Source organism: Hakea prostrata, chromosome 11 (genome assembly GCF_041222555.1).
Source record: "Hakea prostrata isolate BN-2017 chromosome 11, UWA_Hpros_2, whole genome shotgun sequence".
Taxonomy (NCBI): domain Eukaryota; kingdom Viridiplantae; phylum Streptophyta; class Magnoliopsida; order Proteales; family Proteaceae; genus Hakea; species Hakea prostrata.
The window spans coordinates 8,846,615-8,868,189 of record NC_142610.1 but is presented as its reverse complement, the minus strand read 5'-3'; the positions used below and the strand labels follow the sequence as shown (position 1 = coordinate 8,868,189).

At 38.4% G+C, this 21,575-nt stretch overlaps 2 protein-coding genes across 2 annotated transcripts; both read right to left on the bottom strand.

Annotated features, from left to right (window-relative positions):
* Window positions 1–1,232: 1,232 nt before the first annotated feature.
* On the bottom strand, window positions 1,233–5,866 carry PLMT (phospholipid N-methyltransferase). Its single transcript, XM_089140028.1, has 2 exons — window positions 5,566–5,866; window positions 1,233–1,645 (listed from the first exon to the last, which is right to left on the bottom strand). The coding sequence occupies exons 1-2, from the start codon at window positions 5,808–5,810 to the stop codon at window positions 1,396–1,398; spliced, it is 495 nt and encodes a 164-aa protein (XP_088996154.1). The 5' UTR covers window positions 5,811–5,866; the 3' UTR covers window positions 1,233–1,395.
* A 3,946-nt stretch (window positions 5,867–9,812) lies between these two features.
* LOC148999940 (phototropic-responsive NPH3 family protein NPY1-like) lies at window positions 9,813–16,858 on the bottom strand. Its single transcript, XM_089140024.1, has 5 exons — window positions 16,523–16,858; window positions 16,326–16,389; window positions 13,024–13,093; window positions 11,319–12,485; window positions 9,813–10,571 (listed from the first exon to the last, which is right to left on the bottom strand). The coding sequence occupies exons 1-5, from the start codon at window positions 16,551–16,553 to the stop codon at window positions 10,026–10,028; spliced, it is 1,878 nt and encodes a 625-aa protein (XP_088996150.1). The 5' UTR covers window positions 16,554–16,858; the 3' UTR covers window positions 9,813–10,025.
* Window positions 16,859–21,575: the final 4,717 nt, after the last annotated feature.

Genomic DNA, 21,575 nt, shown 5'->3' with positions numbered 1-21,575 from the left:
AATCCTATCACCATAATCCTGTGGGCCTCCCTGTTATTCATGATCAATAGCCATCAGGGGAACACAAAGTGCTTCTTGTCGGGGAGACTATCCAGACTCCTACTCACTAGGAAAGAAGTTGTACTACCCTCCACATATGGGGTCCATTGGAAATCCTACCTCTGATTATCTTGTTGGCGCTGAGAGGTAGACTCTACCTTTAATTTGTGGTGGAAAAATATATAAGGAATATACTTCTATCCTAAGTAGAGGATCTTGATTCAAGCAAGCAAGCTATTCTCTCTTAAAAGACTCGGCCATGAATACTTCTGTGATGGAAAGGATCTATCTTCTGGTGAGTGGATGCATGTAAAATTACTGACCTAATCGTTCCTAATTAATGCATGTTGGTTTGTCTTGTTTAAGGTCTTTGGCTGTTTAGTTTAGAACTGAAGGGTAAAATTTTTATTTTTCTGTCTTAAAATTCTTAACATAGCAAATGTCACAATATTTTAAACTCAATCCTGGAAGAAAATTGGTTTACATATCCTGTGCCTCTAAGCTCTGGAAGTCTCTTATATTTGAAATCCATCAACAAGAAAAAGGTGAACTTGAAGCTGAAGGTTTCCACACAAGTAAAATTTAGAAAATTGATTTTCCTACATATATTTCTACTCCAATTTTTTTCCAAAAGTTTTTTTGATACCTTGACTTTAAATTACAATGCCTTATTCACCAAAACCCACCCATAATTGGAAACCCATCAGTTCAATCCCAAAACACTTCCCTCATGGCAGATTTCCATCTAAACCAGCCATCATCAAAGGGAGGGCACTTTTGAGTTTCTGAAATATCCTTCGGAAACCATGAGAGATGGATAAGATAGATACGTATTTTGATACTTCTAAGAATGACATCATCATTTAACCCTAAGTAGGAATAGGGTTATGGATGTGCTTCTAGCACGGTGATGACACTTTCCCATTCCGTCGGCTTATGAATTCCCAATCCTCATGAATGATTTGACAATGTCCATAAAAAAACAGGTTGAGGGTAGGTTGCAGTTGAATTTTTTCTTCAGGATAATAAATATAATTTTTAGCAAGTCTTAAGGGTGTAATAAGTTCGAGGGTCAATAATGAAAACCTATCAAATCCAGTTTTCCCCTTCTCTTGAGGTTCACAATTCCAACAAAGAACAAGCTACAAAGATGGGAAACCCCCCCCCCCCCCCCCCCCCCCTTCTCCTTTTTTTAAAAAATTAAACTTGACCACAAAAGATATCAATAAGGTCCAAGATTACACAAAGGAATGCTCAGTCCTAATACAACAAAATTTTCCTTCTGATAAAGAATGCCATTTTCCTCCAATAAGAAAGAGTTGCTAATTGAAGAAACAACCATTATCAAGGAAGCAATCAAGCTAATGGCTTTGCACGAGTTGCTGGATCTTCGTTGGACTCTACCCAAATCATAAAAACATAACCCAGAACCCATAGGAAGATATATAGGAAAGGAACCCAGCTCATACATGCAAGCAGACTCATGATACTACCTATATATTGTGGATCCTGTATATACCCAAAGGGAAATTCTGTCACCCAAGGTATATTCTTCCCGAAGCGCACGCCGTAGTAAGTACCCGACTCACCAAGCAACTGATATACCCTGTAATTTGAGTGTTTAAGCATATCAGAAGATGACACATGATAGTTAATATATTCAACACATATAAGTCAGAAAGAGAAGCTCAGAATTGAAATGCAGAAATATAGAGCTCTGCAAAACCTAATCTCATAGTAAACAAGTGCTTAAGAGCAAAAGTTCAAAACATTTTGGCAGACTCATCAAAAACAATTGACAGAACTTTCACTCAGTTGGATCTTTGTGAACTTCTGACAGGTCTCAGTTAGTCACCCTACTTTAGTTATCAGACTCAAAAAGGCATCCTCATGTTAAGGGTGTCCATCATTGGTTTCCTACTCCCTTCAAAGACAATGAGATGCAGAGCTTCCAACTCTTTTTCTTAGAGATTATTGAACCTGCAAACAGAGATATGGTTGACTTTTCTGAGATATCCTAGAATATGAGCAAGTAATGCTTGGAGCTGGAATGCACTTCCAACAGTCCTTTTTCTTGTTCCAATAACAGTTATGAACACATGTCTGGAGCTCAGTCTAGAATACCCCATAGAGTCTGGCCTAGGATATCTCAATAGTGCCTTTAAGGAGATCAGTATAGGACACCTCTAAGGAGGTTGACATAAGGTGTAACCAAATATATCACCAGGCGTCCTCTAATGACATCGGTCCAGGGCATCTTAACATGGTCTCAGCTAAGGCCAAACCGCCAATGTACAAAGTCGGCCCTGACATGTTCCCAGATGTAATAAGCTGGGTCATTTATGCTATATCAGGATGCGAAGCCAATAACAAGGAGAATTAGTCAGTGAAGCATTGAAGATAGATTTATCTCAAATTTAAGCATCATAAGGTGATCATCTATGCAAGCAGAATTAAGCAGCATATTATGCCTTCATCTCCTAACTTCTATTCAATACACCCCAATATCCTTGTTTGACTTTAGTTCAACTGTTTTAATTTTAAGGATTGTATGCTTTCTCAAGGCTTCCACTTCCCATGACAATGAAATGCTTTAAGCAGTGTACATGGTTTATAAAACTGATTTGCCATATAAAAGCATGTATAGTATGACATGAGAATCATGATAACAACAGAACTGTGAAAGATCCAGACCATAATCAAGCACCATCATATGAATGAGAACTGACGAGACTTGTAGAACAAAAAAAATTGTTGCAACTTACAACTCCCTTCAGCCTCTTCTCTCTAACTTCTCTATACTCTCCCCCCAAACCTCTTCATGGAGTGACACAGAGCAGATATAAAAGGAAAGGTTGATGACTCTTACTATCAAGAGAAAAAGACAAGCAAATAAGAGGAATAACAAAAAATAGCAAATAGGACATAAATCAAGATGTAGACAACATAATGAGTATGAAAATACTGAAATTCATCCTTGTAGTTACTCTCCCCCTTTGCCCCCCCCCCCCCCCCCCAAAAAAAAAAAAAAAAAAAAGAAAAAGAAAAGAAGTGATGATAGCCATTCCAAAAGGTATTAAGCTCTTTGGAAGATGATGGAGAGGCAACAGACTTGGACATCCTGAGAGGTAGTTCAATGAAAAGGGCAGTCAGCAAAAAAGGTGTCAATTGGCTTGGGGACTTAAAAAGAAAAAGAAAACAAACAGCTTCAATCCTATTTCAGGCCAACAATATGCCATTTGTATTAATGACTATAAGCACTGATTATGTGATATTTCTTTCTTGAGAAAGGATAGGTAGTAACACAGTGAAGCATATTGCACTGCACATAGTTCAAAATTTTAGTTTCCAGCCTAATTTCCAAAATAATTTACAGAACATTACAGAGTTGAAATCTAAAAGATCCCTGCTGCAAGTTTCAGTGTAGGGCTCTAAGGCACAAATAACCAAACTAGGTCCTCAAACTTCTAGGAACCCTATTTTAGGACCTCTAAACATAACCCTTAGAAAAATCCAAAATGTAGGATGTCTCAAGACCCTTATAGTACTAAATGTTGTAAACCATGGTTGGAGAACTTTTGAGATCTCACCCAAATCTTGTAAGATATCTCTCTTTTTCCATTTAGGAAAACGAGATGTGCGAGACGAGACATATGCTTATAGCGCATGGGGTCTCAAGTCTCAACTCTCAAGTTATAACTTTGATGATTGGATTATCATTTGAACTTGGTAACTTGAACTATGAACACGTGTAATGCATTAAACTTGTTTGAACTTTGAACATCAAGCATTAATATATGAGTAAATGATGTGTACAATAGGCCATTTTAAGGTTTCATTTCAGCATAGTGGTTTCCCACTTGAGGTCTGAAGTGGAACTCACATTTACCCCACTTTTTTCATAAACCTGAGATCAACAGTGTGCTTAGAAGTGCTGAAATAGGCTGAACAGCAAGTTTCAGCTCCAAATGACCCCCTAATTCCCCTTGAGTTGGAACCTCAAGTTGGGGTAAAAAAATTCCGCCAACTCAGCGAGCTCTAATTGAGATCTCAAGCCAACTCTCTTTTTTGAGTCGGCAAAGATGGGCCTTGAGATCAAGTTCTAGAACCAAGTCGTCAACTATTGAATACATTCGCTAATATGACATACTTTCATAGTTTCACTCAATACTGGGCACTAGAATGCACATAGTTAAATTAAGACAACTGATTATGCAACAAATTGCTCCATGACTGTGTGGGAGTTATTTGGCCAAAAACCACAAATATCTGTTTTTTCAATTTCCTACCAAAACCAGCAAAATGGATCCAAATTGCAACCGATATCATTCAAAATATGGTGTTTATAAGGAAGCTATAAGATCATTTTATGTAAAAAAAGTTCATGAAACAATAAATATTGTAGGAGTTTCAGTAAAAAACTAAAATTTTGTATTCCTTCAGTAACACAGTATGTTTCATATGAACAACTGTTGAAACTGAAATAAATTTGCAAAAATCTTGAACCACGAAGGTGCATGCTTTTTCATCGTAACACAGGAATTAATCTGTGGTAGCTCAGCCCATGAATCTGTATTAGAGAAACAGATGATATATTGATAAGCATCAATTAGGGTGTGATTGTTTGATGGAGAAGAGTGGGAAAACTAAAAAGGGACTGGAAATATGTTCTTGTATCCAACAAATTGCAACAAATGAGATTGCTTGGTTGGTTGGGCAGGGAAAGTTACTTTTGAGTCCCCCCCCCCCCTCTTCCATTTTCTATTATTCCCACAAAATCCCACCCCATCTCCATTTCCCGTCTCTCCAATTAAATCCCACCCTAATCCAGAGTCCATAATCCATTATTTCCTATCCCTACCTTTTCTAGTCATCCCAATCCACAACATGTGACACACCCTCATCAGTTTCTCACACCTTTTTAATCTGTAAAAACATTTCTTTTAGGGTGAGTGGGTAAAGTTGAGTATAAATTAACTTTTGTATAATGAAGTTTTCTCTGAAATGTAGAATTATATTCAAATTTCAAACTATCTGAGATTAAAGAAGTGAATACTTCCTAAAGGTACAAACATTACAGACCAACCCAAGGAGCAAAAGACCACATTTGATATTTCATTCAGAGTACCATAAGCACCCTTTCTCATCCTTATACAACTTCCGCATGCAGCATTCCATTCTCAGTGCGTCAATATTCTGGTTAACAACACGTGGTAACCGAGCTCCCGCAGCAGGAAGCACACGGAACAAACCGCATTCAAAACTAATCAGAAGCAGAAATATTATTTCATGATAAACGACAATATATTTCCGAAATAAATTGAGAACATAATAAAAATCTGCTCTTTCAGTGATAGGAAATCAAACTGAGGTCAAAGATAGCCCAAATTCAAGCAAAGCAAGCAACAAAGACGCGTATTGGATCATGGGTTCAATATTTCTAAGCAAAGTAGCAAAAACCCGATGAAATTTAGGTAAAACTAGAATTAGATTTGATTTCGAAAGAAATGGGACTGTAAAACTTACCTGAAGTTAAGGAACTGACCCAAAACAAAGAGAGGCCAGAAGTAGAGAGGAGGAGGCCAAGAGATAGAAGCTACAGAGATGAGCGTGAGAATCTGAAGGAGCTTTAAGAGATGAGAGACATAAGCCATCACCTTTGAAGGGTCTCTCGCTTTCCCACACAAATCCACCCATGTCTGAGGATATCTCCATAGCCAATAGTAGAACGGGAAAGGAACTAGCACGCCTATGGAAGCAACAACACCCATTCTGTAAAATGGTTTCGATCTCAGCTTCAACTGCCAAACCTTTCCTGGCTTAAATATGACCGTTTAAATGAATTACTCAATTAGCTGATTAGGTCTTTCTTTTCTTTTCTATATTTTATTCATTTTTTTTTTTTATTATTATTCTTTTTAAATTGACCTTCAATGTTTTTCCCATGACTTCTTTGGCTTTGAGGATGGTGTATCCCTTCCACTCAAACAATATGTAGCTTGTTAATTAAAACAGTCAACCATATTTTGTTCCTCAATGCCTGTACAATCTAAATCAAATGTGAAGTTATACAAATTCAAGCTCTATATGTTTACTATCAAAGTCTGCAATCCCCTCATTATCTTATCTTATGATATCAATTGTTAGAACGAACACAAGAAAACATGAATAGAAACAGAAACAATAACATAACACGCTCTCAATACAATGCAACTAGCTTACTTTTCCTTCTCTCTTCTGTTCTCTTGCTTACCTTCTCTATCCCTCTCAAATCTCTCTGCTTCCAACACCAGCGCCCCCTGGGGGGCAGGTATGTAGTAACCATCATGTCGGGTGAAAGAGAGGAGCGCTTGGGTACCCAGTGGGTTGACGAAAAGGTAAGAACGGTCCTCTATAGCTAGCTCATGGTAAGTTCATATCTTCCCTTTTAAAGTCCAGCCAACTTTCAGATCCTCATATCTGCCATTTATGGCATTTACTATCCCCCACCGAACCCACTTCTCATTCTTTTTGTTTCTTACCGTACCTTTTGAGCTCTGAACGAAGCTCTTTTATTTCTTGATCCTGTTGGTCTATGTTTTTTCACTTATCTGCAATTTCCTTTATGCGATTTACTGTCTTTACAATACTCTACATCTTCTCCTTCCTTTTTGCCTTTTCCTACTCCATTTTGTTCTTTCCATTATAGGCATAAGTATGATGGGGCATCAGCTATCGTCCTCACCCTGACCGAAGCAGCAAGGCATTTGCAGCCTAGGATGTCTACACCTTTTTGGAGGCTGGCAAGAAGGCCTATTTCTGATTGTCCTCCTGAAAGAATCCTATTTGGGTATGCACTGGGTTTTCCTTCCATCACAATGGCTTTTCTCTGTGGTTCCCTTGCTGAGTTTTGGAAAGAAATGGGTGCTCTTAGTGTTGTTTGTGGTGGACACGATAATGTATGAACTACCTTCTCCACTCATGAACTTAGGAGCAAGGTGATGTCCTTGTCACCCTGGTGGGTTGGGAATCACCTTATGCACCTCTCCGTTGAACCCTTTCCTAAGACAATGTTGCCTCCGATTGTAGTCTGGATACAACTTTGCGATGTCAGACTGGACTACTACGCTTTTGAACAATGTTTCAACGCAACATCTGCGATTGGAAACATGCTTGATGTTCAACTGAATTTTCATGATTTGGGCCTACCAATCAATTGTGCAAGGATGAAAGTGCTGATAGATATTAATCATCCGATTAAAGTTATAGCTTCTATTAAAAACATGAAAGGGGCGAATGGTTTAGTCTCAATGTTCTATAAGAGTTGTTGTTTATTTGTACTAACTGCAGAAAGATCACTCATGAAGTTGATTTCTATGACTTGTATGAAAGGTGTGCCACTCTAAACCTCAGTCTTAACTCTGATGAGTTTTATAAAAACGTCATCACTGACCCCATTAGAAGGGGTGCCCCAGTTTTGGGAGTAAGAACCACAAACACGTCTAAAAACCCAAGTGAAAGAAGGTTCTAATGAAGGGATTTCTGAAAATCTGAAGGCTGAGATCCTCGTTGACCCATCTGTTATGAAACTAGTAAAGCTGCCAAATAATAAAAAAGGAGGAGATAATAGCAATGTCCAAATCTTCAATATTCATATTATAAATGTGAAAAATTGTACAAGCATGGACAAAGCCTTGAGTGGTGATAACATTTCTAGGGATGAGTTAAACGATGGGGCTGCTGCTTGTGTTTTATCGTTGGGAATGGAGGATGGTGGCACCCAGAGTTGCAAACGCCTAAGAATGCCCCTCCACAGGATATCCCTACCCCTCTTGATTCCTTTCAGTTAGCATTGAACTCTCTCCTTGCAGCATCACCTGGCCTGTAGCTCAATTCCTAATCTTCTGGGAGGACATGAAAGCTCGCCATTTCAACTTCTTCGGATACATGTCGGCAGAACCAATGTTTGCTCCAACCTTTTGGACCACTAATTTGGGAACTACTGCCATCACCCCCTAGGTCTTTCCTTACCATTGCTATAGTGAATTTATTGACTTGTGCTTTATCTACTTCATTTCAGTTGTGGCTATCCTTTTTAATTGGTACAAAAACAGTGACCAAAAAATGAAGTAATCGTTCTCAGCCTAGGTCGGTTGGTTCTTCTTTACTAGCTACAAACACTTACTTCACGAATCCTACAAAATGTCCAGACAAACAAGGAGTATCTCTCTTTCTCTCTACCACTACAACTCAATTTTCAATAACCTCACCTTTCATCTACAGATAACAAATGGGTATCAACGATTTCATCAACAGGCGATTTCTCTGCCAAATTGGCAGGCAAAGCATTGATAAAACAAAAACAATCCATGATTCTTTTGGAAATTACCAATTCACCCAACAGTTTATTTTTATCCTTCTTTTGGCGCCTAATAAATGCAGGAATACCAATTAAAGTTGTCTTATCACAATGGATGGCAGTGGACTAATCTGCAAGCTCTGTAAAAACTCAAAAGAAACCACATGGCATGTATTTATTTGTTGTGAGTGGACCAAAAGGATTTGGGCAGCAAGGAGGCTTCACTCAGAACAGAATCATTAGCACAAAGTTCACTCACCCACTGGTACAATACAGTCTTAAACAATGCACAATTAGATTACAAAACAAAGCAGTGGTGTCTTTTCCAAATTCATCATAACCTGCTATTTTATTTTGGATAGAAAGGAACAATTTGGTTTTCAAAAAACAATTATGTACCCAACCCCTATAGGATTCTCAACAATATTAACACATGGATAGCTAGTTTGAAGTTGGAAAATGGGTTGTTAGAAATGGTAGAAGAGACAAATCATAAACACCCTTCTATTTATCAAAATAGTAGCAATGATTTAAATGTGACTTGCACTGTTAACAACTTTATTGTGTGCAAGGGTATATCACAAATCTCTAAATAAAGCTACTTGGAGTGTGGAGGTTGCTATGGAAGCTGATATCATAAAATTAAGTGATGGAAGAACAATGGATGGTGATGAACTAGAGGCAGCACTCATGGCAATTGGGTATGGCTTGCAATAAGCAAAAAAACTACTGATTAGCATCAACGAAATATTGTGCAATCGACCTATAGTAGTAAACCTACTATCCAAACCAGATCAGTCCACATGGCATCTTATTTATACACCACTCTTGGTGAAAATTCTACTTGAAGCAAATTGTGTTTTGTTTTGTAATTTTAAATCCCCCAACCTCTTGCAAACCCTAACTACAAACATATATAGTAATAGTCAAGTATCTATCTCCACAAATCTTGGCTATGGATCTAACCAGATGCCAAATTGTAATAATGCATTATAAACAAAAAAAGAAGAAACAGAAACAAATCAAAGCAACAGAGATAAACACAACTCACACACCAACTCAATGTTTTACATCCACGAGTAGAGAAAAATAACTTTTACTATTAGGAAAGAGATTACAATAGAAGATCTCTCAAGCAATCGCCAAAAAGATGTTACAAACAATCGTACCTAAGATCCTAAAACGAAAATCTCAAATCTCACAATGACTCTATAAGAGAACATACATTTCGTTTGTCCAAACGTAATATTTGGTTTGGGTCCATCTTCAAAATCGGATAGAAGAAGATCACAAATAACACTGATTTCATGGTGGCTTCAGTATATGGGTTCAAACATAAAATCACTAACTCTTGTTGCTGTTTCAACCAATGAATTTATGTTGGCATACCAGATCTCAACTAATGAGTAATAATCATTCAAGACAGGGAAGTGAAGAGAAACTTCCCATTAAAACAAGATAGGGAATAGTGGAGGATAATAGAACTAATTACATTTTTCTGTAACAAAACCTTCTTTGTATTACTATAGCACTATAGCAGGAAGAGAAGAGAAGAAGCAAATAAGCCTCAGCAGAAAACCAACACTTTTTACACTTAAATTTGATAGTATACTATACTGCACTAGGACATGGTACAGCTTCAAATACTTCAGGATACAGAATGCCTTGCGTTTCTTGGGGTACTAAAAGATCTGGTCTTTCCAGGATTCGGGGAAGTTGGCTTCCGAGAACTCCCCGGTTTCGCTGAGCTCCCATTTTCACCATGCCCCTTGCTTCCAACCCAAAACTTCTCAAAGATTTTTCTTGACCCTGATCGAAGCACCACACCAGCACCTTTGTGTTTGCTGCCCTTCTTTTGTTTGTTCTCTTGAATATCCCAATGCTGCTCATCATGGATCTTCAATGGGCTCATTTGTCTATTGGAGTTATCTGGCGTCATAGTTTCCCATTCTTCTAGTGTCTTTGCACTAAAATGTGTAATCTCAGTAGAAAAATTCTGTGGGGTGTTTAAGCCCCCAGTTGAAACCCTGATGTGCTCAAAGAAGAGGAACTTTGCGCAGAGGACCTGGACCACTACACGAAGTGGGAGACATTCATTTTGTGCTGCATGCATGCATGCTTCCATTGACAACTTCTTGACATCCATTAAGCTGCAAATCCTTTTCTTATCAACTTTCGTCAAATTAGGGTGCTCCTGAACACAAGAAAAGCAGTTCAGATTTTCTGTTCATCTAGACTCATCAGCTTTTTTGAAAATCTGATATCAAATAGATTGTTGAAACATTTAACAGAAGAACACAAATCATATGCTCAGGAGAAAGTCAAACCAAAAAATAATAATAATAATAATACTAAAAGAAAGAAGCCATAAAAAAAGATGGAAAAGAAAAATAGAGCAGGACCTAAAAGAACAAAGTTTTGAACTGTGAATTTCTTGCCTCCATGACACTAGAAAATTTATTAATTATAAAACAGAAAAAGGAAGGATGATTTGGTTCAAGATTCATATTTAAATTGACATTTAAACCCTATCACTGATGGTTCCATTACAAGATTCCTTAATTTAGTATTGTTGGTGTACACAGCAAAAGTTTCTGATCTAATTGATATCAACTGCATGTTTAAGGAAGAAACCACAAAGCAATCTGTTTTTGAAAGATGTAGATACCCAGCAACTAGAACTGTGCCAAGGACAAATGGACTTCTTGGAACGGAAGTCTAAAAGATGCATTACAAGTAAAACCAAGTGATAACAAGCATAGATTAAAAGGTCCATTCGCACTAGGAGGGGTGAGTTAGGAGACAGTGATAATCTATGGAATTTTTGCATAAAGTGAGTGCTCTCAATACTCAAACCTGGGCATTTGCCCCTGGCAGTCTTTTACCATTTCTCAAGTAATGGCCCCTATAAGTTGATATGATGTACCACACAAAGTCTTACCTTAAGGTAGCTGTCTATAGCCTTGTATAATCCATCATGAAGTGGTCTAGCTGATTCGGGGATCAATTGTGAGAGATCAATGAAACTGGAGACTGGAAGATTTGGGTCACAGGCAATTTTGGTCAGATACCCATCAACAAGTTTGCCAACATTCAGCCATGAATCTTTCCCCAAAACAAAATCATCTGTAACCTTCTCCTTATCCGAATCTTGAGTATGCGAGGCTTGCTTTACAAATCGATTCACAATGTCCTGCACCAGTTTCACATCATAAATTGTGGTATCTGGTGCTTGTGCCAGAATCAGTAGATCCGAGACAGTAGCTTCATCCAACTGCCAAGAGATCCTCTTCAAAAGATCATCCTTTGGTGCATCACCAGCTCCGACCAGGATGACAACTTTCAACAACTTCAGTAAGAAACTATAAAAACGTTCACAAACCCTGTTCGAAGGCAACAACCAGATAATGGTCTCAACTAAAGTCCTGTTCTTCTGTATACAGTCAGGAGAAACCAGATAATCAATAGACTCCGGAAGCCATCTGATAGCATATGCCCTGAGTGCCTCACCAATCACATCAGTGGACATTGTCCCCTTTGACCTTGCAGTAACCATTACTCGCGTGTAAAGGTCAATATCCAGCTCACATATATCTTCGACCCACCAATCTTTGGGAGCGCATTGAGATTTTTGGTGTAATCTTTCTCCAGTCTCACAAATCTGATCTGTCACTGCTAACTTGCGGTTGTAGGTGTATGACCAACTGACATTTGATGGATCTACTGAGGCTTTAGAAGCAATAGAATCTACGCATCTCCCGACCACCTTCAAATCCTCAGACCATGGTAGAAGAGTCTTGGTACTCTGAAGGACAATGATAGAATCTTTCCAGCTGTGGAAGATAATTGAAGATAAGAATACTTCAATTCTGAAAATAAGGTTTCCACGATCAATATCCTCTGTCATTTCCAGGTACTCAGCAGCGCATCGAGAAGAGACAACATTGTAAGAATTGAGGGTGATAGTGATTCCATAACAGAATTTGGCACATATCTCGAAGGCTTTTGGTCCACCAGGAAAATCAACCATGCGGACTTCATCAGAGTTATCCTCATTGGCGCTCTGTATGAGCTTTTGCAAACGATTACTCTTGGACAAAAGAGGAAACTGCACATACAGTTCAATATTTTAGAGTTGATCTCAGAAATTTATTTAAGAGTGGCATAAAAGCCAGAATACAGCAGTATGTCAAACATGAAAGCAATAAACTGGCTCAATAGAAGCAAATGTAGTTGTTCCAGTTGGTCAGAAAGTTCTCTCTTTATGGGATCACAGAAGCCTGTAAGATGTCTCATGTCATGATAGAGAATGAAAAAGCAACACCAAGATATCGAAATAATGACATTGCTTACTAATTGGCATTAATCTCTATAAACATTGGTTTATTTTGTGCAGGATACTATTCTAATAGTTCTGAATGCAAATCAATTGAGATCTACAAGCGAGCAAAATGTGCCGAAGACTTGATTATCAGGTTCCAGGTTCTACTCATTAAAAAAATAATAAAAACAATAATAATAATAAATTCATCATATCAGAGTGCTAAAAGATTTTAGATAATTTGGCGGTCCATTGTGTAAGGAACAAATTCAGATCACACAATACAGTTCACACTCCAATATAGATCTGAAAGCAGGAAAGTTACCTTGTGCAGATAAAATTTCACTTCCCCCACAATTATGACAATATCAGAAGGAAGCTCAGATGCTACATACCTGCATTAGTGAATGAATTATAATAACTCAATAAGAAAGAACCCACCAACTGATTGAGAAGAAAAAATATGAGATAGATCAATAGTGCATAATGTGGAAGGAAAGACACAATGGGGGAAAGACAACATTTTTAACCTTATGAGAACAATAATTTTGGAGCATATGTTTCAGACTCATCTAGTGAGAAACAAAATTAAATAACTAATCCAGTAGATTACTGAGACACTGTAACAGAAACAGATAAAATGAACATAAATAATCAGAAGGAAAAAAATGCCCAAACTGCTAAACAAGGTTTGCACATATATTCAATTTCAACATCATTCAATACTAAACAAAATGATATGATAAACCCAAATCTGATAGTAAATATATTTTTCAGAAAAATCTTCAGCAGAGAAGTTGCAAAATGACACATACCAAGTGAGATTTTTCTTTATTTATTTTTTTGTGGTTGGAGGTTGGGGGGGGGGGATTGTGGGTTGTGGGAAGCACTGCTATAAGAACTCAAAGAAGCAAACAGCAAGCACACAAAACCCACCTCTAATTCTTGACTCCTAGCTTTTGTACTTCTCAAGTGGGGGGATTCTTGATCATTGCACCAAGAAAAAAGTCAAACCTGTTCTCCCATGATTCATTTATTCCTCTGCTTTCACAGACTTCAAAAATCACATAGGAAGTATCCTTCAAAGGATTATGAATTCATTATTGTTAATGCCACCAAATAATATACTCCTCTCAGAGGTTGCAGTGCAGATTTATTCCGAAGTATGTGGGGGTATCAAGTTCTGTTATTCTTAGTACCTCCAAAAAATAAATAAATAAAGGGGTATTCCTACTAGTGACTAGTTATGATGTCCTTTCTAAATCTCAACCATGATGTTTTCCTGGTGGGTATTTCAGGAAAAAAAAAGAACAGAAAAAAGCTTCAGCTCCTGCCTCCTTGTCCAACCCCTCAAAAGGCATATAGCACTAGTCTATCACATGGAACCAATAGGAGACAGTTTTCACCAGGCTACATTTACAAAAGAAGAAATTTATGGATGTTTAATTTACTTTTAAGATAATCAAGGTATTAGGTCACAGAAAATTTCAATACACTACTCATCAATTACATGATATGCAACCAGTTAGGTCTGTAACAGGATCGAGCTGGGCTGGGCCAAATTAGATCTTAACCCTGACCCTAACCACAAAACAGTAAAGCAATGCATATTTCCATATCATGGCCCTACTTTTACCGAGAATAACCTACAAGGTGGTAGGGTCAGGCCAGGCCAAACCTATAGAAACACCCACCCCTGACCTCCCTCAGGGCCAGAATTTTGAGCCTGAACCTTGTTTAGGCTCAGGGCAGGCCATGGCAGGTTTGGGCCATCAAGGCCAAACTTGCACCCCTTCTATTAGTATCAACTTCAAACCTTCTTGAACATTTTAACATCCTCATCAAATTCTCTGCATGCCAATGCAACACCATGAAACCTTAATTTAAAAGCCTGTAACAGATTGCAAGACCAGTAAGTGTAGACTCTTTCTCATACTAAGCGTTTCTAAAACCTCATCCCAAACCAACAAGAGGATCGGGCTCCAACACAACAAAGCACGGCCAACAGAGTCATTATCTTATTTGTAATTGAACAACATTGTACAGCCAAGGCATCATATATTACTCTCTAGCTACTATGCACGACCCAGCATCTTAAGGTTTTCTTCGGATGAGTTGCCTTCAACATTGTTGAATCAAAATATGCACTGAAATGCTGTCACCAGTGGATCAGAGTAAAAGGGTAAAATTGAAATTAAACATTGAGTAAACGGGGGTTGGTCCAAGTGGTAAGCAGCTTGGTCCGCTTAAGCAAGGTTCCGGTATCGAAACCTTGTGGATGCAAAAATTCCCCGTTGGGAGACTCACCCACCACAGCCAAGGTGTGCGACCTAGGTCGAACACCGGATTAGTCAAAGCCTTGGAAACCGGGGTTGGCAACCAAAAAAAAAAAAGAATGAGTAAAATTGAACATTGCATCTTAAAATCCATTCCATAGCACACCATTTGATGCATTGCAAACTTGGGATCCACTGCCACAAATCGGGTCTAATCAAACATAGGAAGGAATTGCTAGTTAGATTGTGAAAAGGCTAAAAAACCCTTTGGATTTACAACCAAAGAACAAAAATAACCCCCAGCATCAGTCCCATGCCTGCTGTAGCTTATTTGGATTAAGGATCTTGAGCCAATAAGCATCAAAATCAACTTGAAAAATAATCCAGTTCTCCATTTTTCTCTGGCAAGTTTGACTAAGTTCGATGTGCAATCCTAAACAGTGAGACAGTCCAGAACTTAGATGGATTCAGATATTCCAATAGGTTTGAGTACTAGCTTCTAACAGGATTCATCTGCTAGGCAAGTGGACCAAGTGAAAGCTGGCTTCTCCCTTTCCCTCTAGGGAATATGCTTCACATGTGCATGTTGTTATAATCTAGTGTCACAGCAAACTTAAAATATATAGCATTTGTAACTATTAACAGGCATTCCAAACACCCCCCCCCCCCCAAAAAAAAAAAAAACAAAAAAAAACAAAAAATTCATAATATGTTGGCCCACTATTTCACCAATCAGCAGTTCATGAAAGGTTGGTCCATGAACCATTATTTGACTGGATCCATGTCTCAGATCTGATCCTTAGAGTTACTATAAAGCTAAAGCTGTTCACTACAGATTTTCACCCAAGAAAACATTATAAACAAACAAATAGATACTTCTCTGCTGCTTTGAAAACTTCAGAATTCCCATATGTAAGAACAAAGAGATGAAACCATGCCTGTAACTCCCCATCCATTTAAGTAAGATTTGGAAATACATAAACCCATTACTTATTATTAAAGAATTAAAAAACAACAATATAATTTTTACGAAACTCACCACCCATCAGAAGATTCATGATCAGAATATATAACCAGTAATTACCAGCATTTTAGGTAATCTAAGAAGTGATTGGAGGAATATACACTAGAAACTAAACAAATAACCAGACAATCCAGCGCAGAATGCAACGACCAGAAAATGGAGAAAAAGAATAACAATCTCACGAACGCAAACTATACAAAGTGGGAGGAAGAAAACCAAGAAAATATGGATAGAAGAAATGGGAAATTAGTGAACAAGTTTTCAGAGAAAGAGAAATGAAACAGAGTTCAAAAGAGAGAGTTTTAGAAATTCAAATGGAAATTTCACCTGCTATTGTCGCCATCAGCTTGAAACGCATCCGGTTTTGATCCCAGCCTCATAAACTTCATATCTCAATAACCCAGAAACGAGAACAACAAAAAAATCAGTAGAACGCACCTCGAAGGTCCCGAAAAAACCTCTTAACAAAATTTATCAACTTGCAGAACGGTATTAAGACGCAAAGCTTTCATTAAAACCACTACCAGCGCATTCCACAGAATCGAACAACGCCATTCTTACGTTGCAGCCTCGCTCCACAGAAAATTTTCTGAGAAAGGCTTACCATTTCCCACACAAAACTGACTCAACACAAAACCGAAGCAGTTTTCTTGTGCAAGCCATTCTCCCCAACATTTAGCTGTTGAGAGAGAATCGTCCAGAGTTTATCCTGGTATGAACACCAAGTGCCATCAACACCAAGTGCCATCCATGGATAATCTCTGCTCGTCTACTTTGGTTTTCAAATCATTTTCTTTCTTTTTCGATTTCAATATGCAGAAAAGGTTGACGACGGTGTATTCTTTTAAAAAAGAATACAATATCAGGCGCCCACAACCAATTTCCGCCTTTACTTCTTTTTATAATTCTCTGTCGCCGCTTTGCTTTAAATCACTCTGATTTCTTGGTGTGAAATCTCAGTAACTTCTCTACCCGTACGGTTTTCCCTTGTAATCTCGTTGACTTCGCTGTCTTCTCTCTCAAAATAACTTCTCTACCCGTACCGTTTCCCTGGTAACCTCTAATCGCTCTCTCACTCTCTCTCTCTCTCTCTCTCTCTCACACGATAACTTCTCTACCCGTACCGTTTTTCCTTGGTAACTTCTCTACCCGTATCGTATCCCTTGTAATCTCTCTCTCTCTCAATAACTTCTCTACCCGTACCGTTTTCCCCCAGTAACTCCTCTACCCGTAGAGTTTTCCCTTTACTCTGTGTTCTTGTAGGGGACTATTGCAGAGAACCAAGGTGGCTTTTTATATATGGGGATAGGGGTATTAAACACCTAGCCCAAGCACGGCCCATTGAACCCATTTACTCTGTGTTCTTGTAGGGGACTATTGCAGAGAACCAAGGTGGCAGGGTAATGAAGCTTTGAAGGTATGCCACCTAAAGGTTTAGAATTGGATGACCGTTGGATTACCTAATGCCATGTGGCACAATCTTAAGAGAGAATTACAGGAAAAGAAATTACACAGGATGTGAATCCTAGAAATTTGCTATTCATTTGTGATCTCCAGAACTTAAACATCCAATAGATAGGACCAGTTGATCTTTGAGAATCTGCACAACTATTTCTCTCCTTAAAAGTATGTTGGATCCTACGGTCCAAAAGCATAGGTCTCAAGTGATGAATGTCATGTAGAACACGAAAGAGCTCCGGGGGACCTTGTGGGCTTGGAAAAATTGCATTAACCAGCTCTTGGCAATCTGATTCAAAAATTGTCTTATCATAACACTCACCAACAGCCCATAGCATAGCATCTCTTAGAGCCAACGACTCCGGACTAATATCCAGTCTAGTTCTAACAAGGAAATAGACCATCGATTTTCTTGTAGATGTGTGACATGTGTGTCAACATCACATCAAAAGGTTGAGATCTATTTACAAATAATATCATTTTTTTTTAATTTAATCACAATTTTTTAATGTGATTTATAAATGGATTTCAATCATTTGATGTGATGTTGGGACACATCTCATAGCATCTATTGACACCCCTATTTGAAGCTTCCCCCCGTCGGGTGGAAAGGGTATTCAGTGACTCCATCGCTAGGCCACCACAAAATCAGTGCCATGGTCAAAAAGACTTTTTTTTTTTTGGGTCGAAAAGTTTTCTTCACCGTGGGAGAGGTCAAGAGGTCACAAGCCCGTGGCCTGATCCAAGATGGAGGAGCCAAACCGCCTCCCTCTCCAAGTGCCCGTCGCTGAGGTCCGGACTCTACATCTACAAGGTCCATTTCCTTGTTAGAAATGGACTAGATAAATTTCCACGCCTCCGCTTCAAACATCAATTGGCCTTTGTTTTTGTGGGTGGATGAAGTTTGGCCCACGGGTATCAATGATTCATGGGTACTTTTAGTGCATTATGTTGCCCAGCCCAAACTAGCTAGGTTTAAAATGGGCTGGTTCATGGGTTGGAATTCCAATGCAGGCCCAGCCCAGATGACATTCTCTTTTGGGCCTTTGATTTTGTGGATGGATTTAGTTTGGTCCATGAGATTCAATGATTCATGGGCATTTTAACTGAATTATGATTCTCAGGCCCATACTAACCTCTCTTTTTTGGGGTCATACTCAAGGTTTAAAGTATCCCACGATCTTCGATCAGCCGTCGTATCCATTTTGACCCAACCGATCACGTCATCTCGTCGTCCCTTCATTGAATCACACTAAATACATTAGCTGGTGATCATTCGTTGTGAGGACTATTGTCTCTTGAGATCACCGACATCGATATGATTATACTAACCTCTCTTTTTTGGGGTCATACTAACTAGATTTGAAATAGAAGGACGGGCTTGGCGCAATGGTGGAATCTCTCCATTGTGTGCTGGAGGTCGCGGGTTCGAATCAGCCTCTTTGTAAAGCAGGGGTAAAGCTGCCTAGAAAGTCCCTTCCCCAGACTCCACAGTGTAGGAGCTTCGGCACTGGGTACATCCCTTTGTAGGCTCTGTGATACTAGTAAAGAGACCCTCTGACCTTTGGGAATACATTCTGACTTCTTTGCTGCTACTTCTTTTCTAGATCTATGCGTTGAATCTGCTTCTCATTCAATTGGAGTAAGGAATGGTTAACTTAGTTTTTTGTCAATCCTGAGTGTTTCATATTATCTTCGGAAGTTAAGGAACGACTCTGTCTTCCAGAGTAAGACAACCTAGCCTCGTCACCTAGTCAATCACCCCAAAGTGCGCCTTAGACTGTGTTGACACCCCCTAGTGGTTGGATAAAAGTAAATACAAATGCAACATTTTCTCTTGACCAAAATTGGGGTGGCCGTGGTATCATAAGAAGAAACCATGCTTGTGAAGTTGCCTTTGCTATATTTGAATTTGTGAACGTACTATCTAGTATGATTGGAGAGGTGGAAGCTATTTGGGATGACTTGTTTCGTCTCATTGGCTTTGTAGTGTTTTGGACTCTAAGCCTTTGCCTTGTAAACCTGCTGTTTAGGAATGAAATTGTGCATCATAGGAAAAAAGAAAAGCGAGAGACCAATCTTATTCATATAATGACTAGTTCTTTATTTGATGGGAGAGGTTATGCAATCATTCATCATTTTCTATTTGATTTCTCTTTGTATAAATCGATGAAATTGAAATTAGTAGAGATCCTCTCCATCCAACTTGTCCATCAAATCATCATTCTGCACACAAAGACTTGATATGGACATGCCCTAGTTGATACGGGCAAGGTTTAAAGTATCGGTATCGAGTATCGTATCGGTCAGGTGATTTTAAGAGACATATAGTCCTGTATCGAGTATTGTATCACTCTGGCTAATGTATTTTAGTGTGATTCAATGAAGGGACGTATTGAGATGTATTCTATCGGTTGGGTCAAATATGGATACGTATCGGCATGTATCGTATAGTATCGTGGGATACTTTAAACCTTGGATTGGCCAGTTGCACTTTTTCTTTTTTTAATTTTGTAATTTTTTAATTTTTGTGATATGAGGTTCATCCAGACCAACTTACACGCACTTTAACTACATACTTAAAAGAATTTTTATATATATTATACTACTATTATAAAAACATGAACTCAAGGGATATGACTTTATTTTTGTTTTCCTAAACATAACAACATCTATTAGTTTACCCAAAAAAAAATCTATAACCAAAATCTTTGAATTTATTATTATTTTTTCCTTATTTTCTTTAAAAAACCTTTAATATTCAAATTCCTCATCGGATATTTTTGAAGGCACGATTTACAATAAGGTATTCAATTCCTTACTTATTTTTCTCATGCCTTTCTTGGAAATCTCCTTCGATTTTAGATATATGTCTCTGAGTGGTAGGAATTTGATTCAAATATGACTGTAAAAATTTCCTCTTGTATACCACCGAAGGCAAATACATGGCACAATAAATATTGTCTCAGCCACTCAAGTGTTTCACTTTGGTTCTTCTACCTTGTGTTCCAAACGCAATTGTTGAAGACTAATTTTGTAATGTTGTCAACCCTGCAAGGCTGCACTTCTCTGTCTTTTTTCTTTCTCTATAGAATCATGTTATCTCCTTACCTTCAGCCATCAACCACTCTCTTAATTATGTACGTGTTTTTTCGTTTCCTAGGGCCTCCCGGGATTTCAAATCTCGGATTCATGAATCTTTCCCGTTTGGTTGTAAAACTCTTTCATGAATCTGGTTCCTTTTACACTAACGTGATCGGTTTTGGGTGGGTGTCGGTTAAGCTCTTGTTCCAAATCCGTTGTCATGTTTTTGGTGTCTCGTTTCATTCCACAACCACATCTAATTTTACAAATTTCTCCTAGATTTGAAATCTTGTTTGATTTCTATATTTGTTCTTCAAACTCTGTTCCCGGCCCTAAGTTAATTCCTAAGCACATGTTGTGTCTCCTCTCAGGCACAGTTTGCTTTTGCTTTACAGGATCAGAAATGGTTGGTTGTAGCATTAAAGCTGGCTAAAAGACTAGACTGAAAGCATTAAGACTGAACAACCTGATCCTCCAAAGACCACCATCGAAATGAAATCGACATAGAAATTTGGGTTCCAAGAAGAGAACAAGTTTGAGAGTTATAGTTTTTCCATGTTGAATTTGGACTCTAAGTTGAACAAGCCTATGAACAAAGGTGGCTATATGAATGGCATCTCTATGACTAAGATGTTATATAAAAAAGGATTAGGGAACATCAAAGTAGTCGTTGGAGGCAATGGTGATGGGTGATTTCCGGCAGCGGGAGGCGGTGTGGTGGTTTCTGGCAAACTCACGAAAAAACGAGTGATCTAAGGGGTTGGGTATAGAAGGATAATTTGGCCATAACACTACACTTAAGCAGTCATTTAATCTCAAATTTTGAATTAGTTAACAGAACCAAACCCATTCTCCAATGGTTAATCAGCAATTTTGAAATTGTGTTACTAATAATATTTGGCATTTAAGGGGTGCCTAGAGTTTCACTTTCACCCCACTTAAGTGGTCTATTAGTATTGATGCGTCCAAAATCTGCTCAGTCCTTAGATCTCCTGTGGATGACCTGCAAAAACAAACGTTAGATGTGGCCCGACC